The 3,724-nt window shown below is 47.4% G+C and overlaps 1 protein-coding gene across 1 annotated transcript; it reads left to right on the top strand.

Annotated features, from left to right (window-relative positions):
- Positions 1–2,291: 2,291 nt before the first annotated feature.
- On the top strand, positions 2,292–2,923 carry LOC131231866 (glycine-rich cell wall structural protein 2-like). The gene has a single exon (XM_058228226.1). It carries the CDS (start codon positions 2,313–2,315, stop codon positions 2,760–2,762), a length of 450 nt encoding a protein of 149 aa, XP_058084209.1. The 5' UTR covers positions 2,292–2,312; the 3' UTR covers positions 2,763–2,923.
- Positions 2,924–3,724: the final 801 nt, after the last annotated feature.

Genomic DNA, 3,724 nt, shown 5'->3' with positions numbered 1-3,724 from the left:
AACCGTTTGCAATGTCATTTCCAATGACATGAAGTGAAAAAACCATAAGGATAGCCTGATACAAAACTTTTATGGCCATGAGAATGCTTCAACAGTGCTCGCTGAATTCCCACTGTTTCTACCTTGTGTGGGCATTTGAGTGTTGGATACATCACCTTGTTTACTCGTACGTCCTAAAATGAGCTCGAAAAACGGATGGACGGGGTGGATTTGTCACAAACATTTCTGTGGGGCCCAACCAGCATCCTTGCGCGGGAACTTAGGCTTTGGCAGGAAATCCGCGTCCATTGCACGATAACTTACATCTCTGCAACTTGAAATAATGTCTGTCCAGCTCCTATCATCCAGCTGTACCATCAGCTTATAAAGTAGGCACGTGTTCTAAGTGGCACACGGAAACAGATTGGCTCCTCCCCCTGACACCAGCCAATGGCTGGTGGTCGGTGCTACGTGGGCCCCACCATGATGTATGTGTTTCATCCATGCCATCCATCTATTTTTACAAATCATTTTACGGTATGATTCCAAAAAAGAGTTATATCCAAGTCTCAATTGGACCATATTACAGGAAACAGTGTTGAATGAGGGTTGACCATTAAAAACATTTCGGGGGCCACAAAAGTTTTGGGTCAAGCTGATCTTTGTTTTTTATCTTCATCTGGGCCTGTATTACCTAATCAACATATTGGATGTCAAATAAACAGTATAGTGGGCCTTAGGAGGATTTTAATGGTGGATGTCCCATCAGTATTGTTTTCATGTGGTGTGGTCCACCTGAGATTATATCCCTCTCATTTTTTGGATAAAGCCATGAAATGATCAGTGAAAATGGATGAAGCACATACATCATGGTGGGGCCCACAGATCACCGACCACCTGCCACGGAGCTGGTGTCAGGGGGAGTAGCCAATCCGTTTCCGTGGCACACGTGTGACATGGCGGTTTCACCCCTCCAGACGACTGCAATGTGCACAATGAAGCTACGATGGATTTTATTTTTTTCAGCCACTCGTTTGTTTCATACATTGTGGCCCACTTGAGGAGAGTAATATGGGTTTGAGCCACGATATCCATACAGTGTCTGGCCCACCTGATGGGAACTACAAATATGGAATGCATGTGACCGTCCAAATCATGAATTCCATTGTGGACAGATTGAAACCCTGATCCATTGATTCTAATCGTCTGGTGTTTATTTCTTTCCGTCCCTTGAGTCAGTGGCAACCATCCCAACCAATAGGATGGTTAGGATCAGTCTGACAAGTTTCCATGTGAGACACGTGTATTGATGACGTTCAACAAATGGTCGCAGATGTGCACTGCTACTGTGGAGCCTCCTATATTGTGAACTTGTGATAGCGTGACCCTACTTTCCATCCAATATGGACCGTTAGATATGGATCCGGAGTGTAGTCTTCTTCAATCAGCTATTTATAGGTCACACTGATCAATGGTTGTGGATCTTCCAATATAGAGATTTATGGGTACTCCCAATCCATGAATGGAGTCCATCAGATCAATGTTCCAGTAACCGCGAGCCACACCTGTGCAGAATCCTGCGCCTTTACCTCAAAAGGATACGTCGGTTCCCAAATGGTCCTGCGTGTTTTACACCTGGATTTTTAGACCGTACAAAGACCGCATGCGACTCAAGGTCCACCATGTGTCCCAACGCACTTGGGCCGTACGCTTGAGTGTTCTGATGATCGGAACCGTCCATGTTGTGGATTCTATCCTCAAAGTTTACTGGATAAAGATCGTATGCATGTACGGTATAACTACGTTGAAAGAGCCTACCATCATGGCTTTTTGACTAAAATACCACAGGCACTCAACTGCCATCCAACTCTACACTCTTAAATGCCTTTTCCAAGGTTCCAATGTGGGTCCTCCGCCATCTTAGAAATGGTGGTGACTCATCCACCGTCCACACGTCATGCTTATTCTCAATCTAGACTGTTCGATCTCTGACACGACGGTAGATGGTGCATAACGCAAAATGCCCACTGATAATACGACACGAGTCATCTCCAGGTTCCAAGTTAGTTGTAAAATTCAACCATCCATTTGATAGCCACCAAATGGACGGGTAGGATTTAGAGATCGGTACGAGAAATGTGGGTTGTATCAACAAAAGTTTCACGCAATGTTAGTGGTCTACATAGTCGTAATCTGTGTCACGTGTAAGAAAGAAGGACCATCGCCATTTCGAAAAAAGTGGTGAACTCACAGCAAAACCTCGGCCCTGCCATGCGCTTCCTCTCTATTTAACAACTCCAGCCCTCTCTAACTCCCATCCTCGAAAACCAGACATGAATTCTACCAGCGGTTTTCTCATAGCGGTTTTGCTGCTGACAGCCGTTTCCGCCTCCGACTCGGCCCAGCCCGAGTCGGACTCGTTTTACTCCTCCGAGCTGAAGAAATCGCCCACAGGAAGCGGAAAAGGCGGAAACGGAGGTGGCTTCTTCACCCCCGGTGGCGGTTTCACCGTACCGGGCTTCGGCACCGTGCCAGGTTTCGGCAAGGGCATCAGCGGCGGATACGGCGCCGGCTATGGCGGGCCCTCCGGCGGATACTCCCGCGGTGGGATCGTACGTCCAACGGTGACCTGTACGGAGCGCGGGCCCTGCTACAAGAAGAAGCTGAGGTGTCCGGCGAAGTGCTTCACGTCGTATAGCCGATCCGGCAAGAACTACGGCAGCGGGGGCGGTGGCGGCGGTTGCACCATGGATTGCAAGAAGAAGTGCGTGGCCTACTGCTAGGATGCACGGTTTTCCGGTGGTCGGGATACTGGAAAGTGGTTTAGGTATATCTAGTATGAGCGGTATTTTGTTTAGATACATGTGTTATGTACATGTAGATGGTTTGGATGTGACGGTTGTTTTTGCTTAAGACTGATAAAATAAAAAGGGTATTTTAGTAATTTTCGTGGATTGATAGTTTTCCGCTCGCCGGGAAACCGGTGAGTGTTTGGTTACGTGGCCGGATTCTATTTTTTAATTTTTCACCGAAGCGCGTCTTTGGTAGGACTTCCATAACTGTTACTGCACGCGCGGACGCGCGGAAAAGCATCACGTGCGCATGTACACGCGTGGGACCCACCGTTGAAAGTGCGAAATAGCCATTTCTTGTATGTATGGAAGGTTTTTTTTTTACATGGGACCATTAGCTCTTTTCACTGTCCATCCCATGCTTGAATACGCTCCCATGGCGTGCTGGATGTTGGGCCCACCGCCACCATTACCACTGACTTTATACGTGAATCACGGGAATGGTTACTGGGACATTTGATCTGGTGGGCCACCATCAGAAGTTGTGACATGAAACGATCTCAACTGTTCGATTGGTCAGCTCATTGAGTGAGTGCTTTTCTTCAGCGACTATTGAAGAGCTGGCTAATTGAGTTCCCATTGCTATCATCTTTGTTTGTAAAGGATGAGAATTCGGACGTGGCCCACCATATCCATGGTCCTCGTCGGTGTTATGAATGCGATGTCATTGGTGAATGGAAAAAAAAGCGGGGATTCGGGTTGGCAATGATGGTTGATGGGTGCGGGCCACAGTCATCGAGTCGTGCGTCATATTCGGACCGTGACATGAAAGTTGAAACCCGTTTGAAGAGGATGTGTGGGGCTCTGGTTTACTCGAACCTGAATCCACCAGCTTTTTCGAAAGCTTTTAAACGGAGCCTCTAAAAGTTTGTAAAGGACCACCAATTGCTTGC

This window comes from Magnolia sinica, chromosome 1 (genome assembly GCF_029962835.1).
Source record: "Magnolia sinica isolate HGM2019 chromosome 1, MsV1, whole genome shotgun sequence".
In the NCBI taxonomy this organism is placed as follows: domain Eukaryota; kingdom Viridiplantae; phylum Streptophyta; class Magnoliopsida; order Magnoliales; family Magnoliaceae; genus Magnolia; species Magnolia sinica.
The sequence above is the reverse complement of the archived record's forward strand: the minus strand, read 5'-3'. Positions and strand labels throughout refer to the sequence as shown.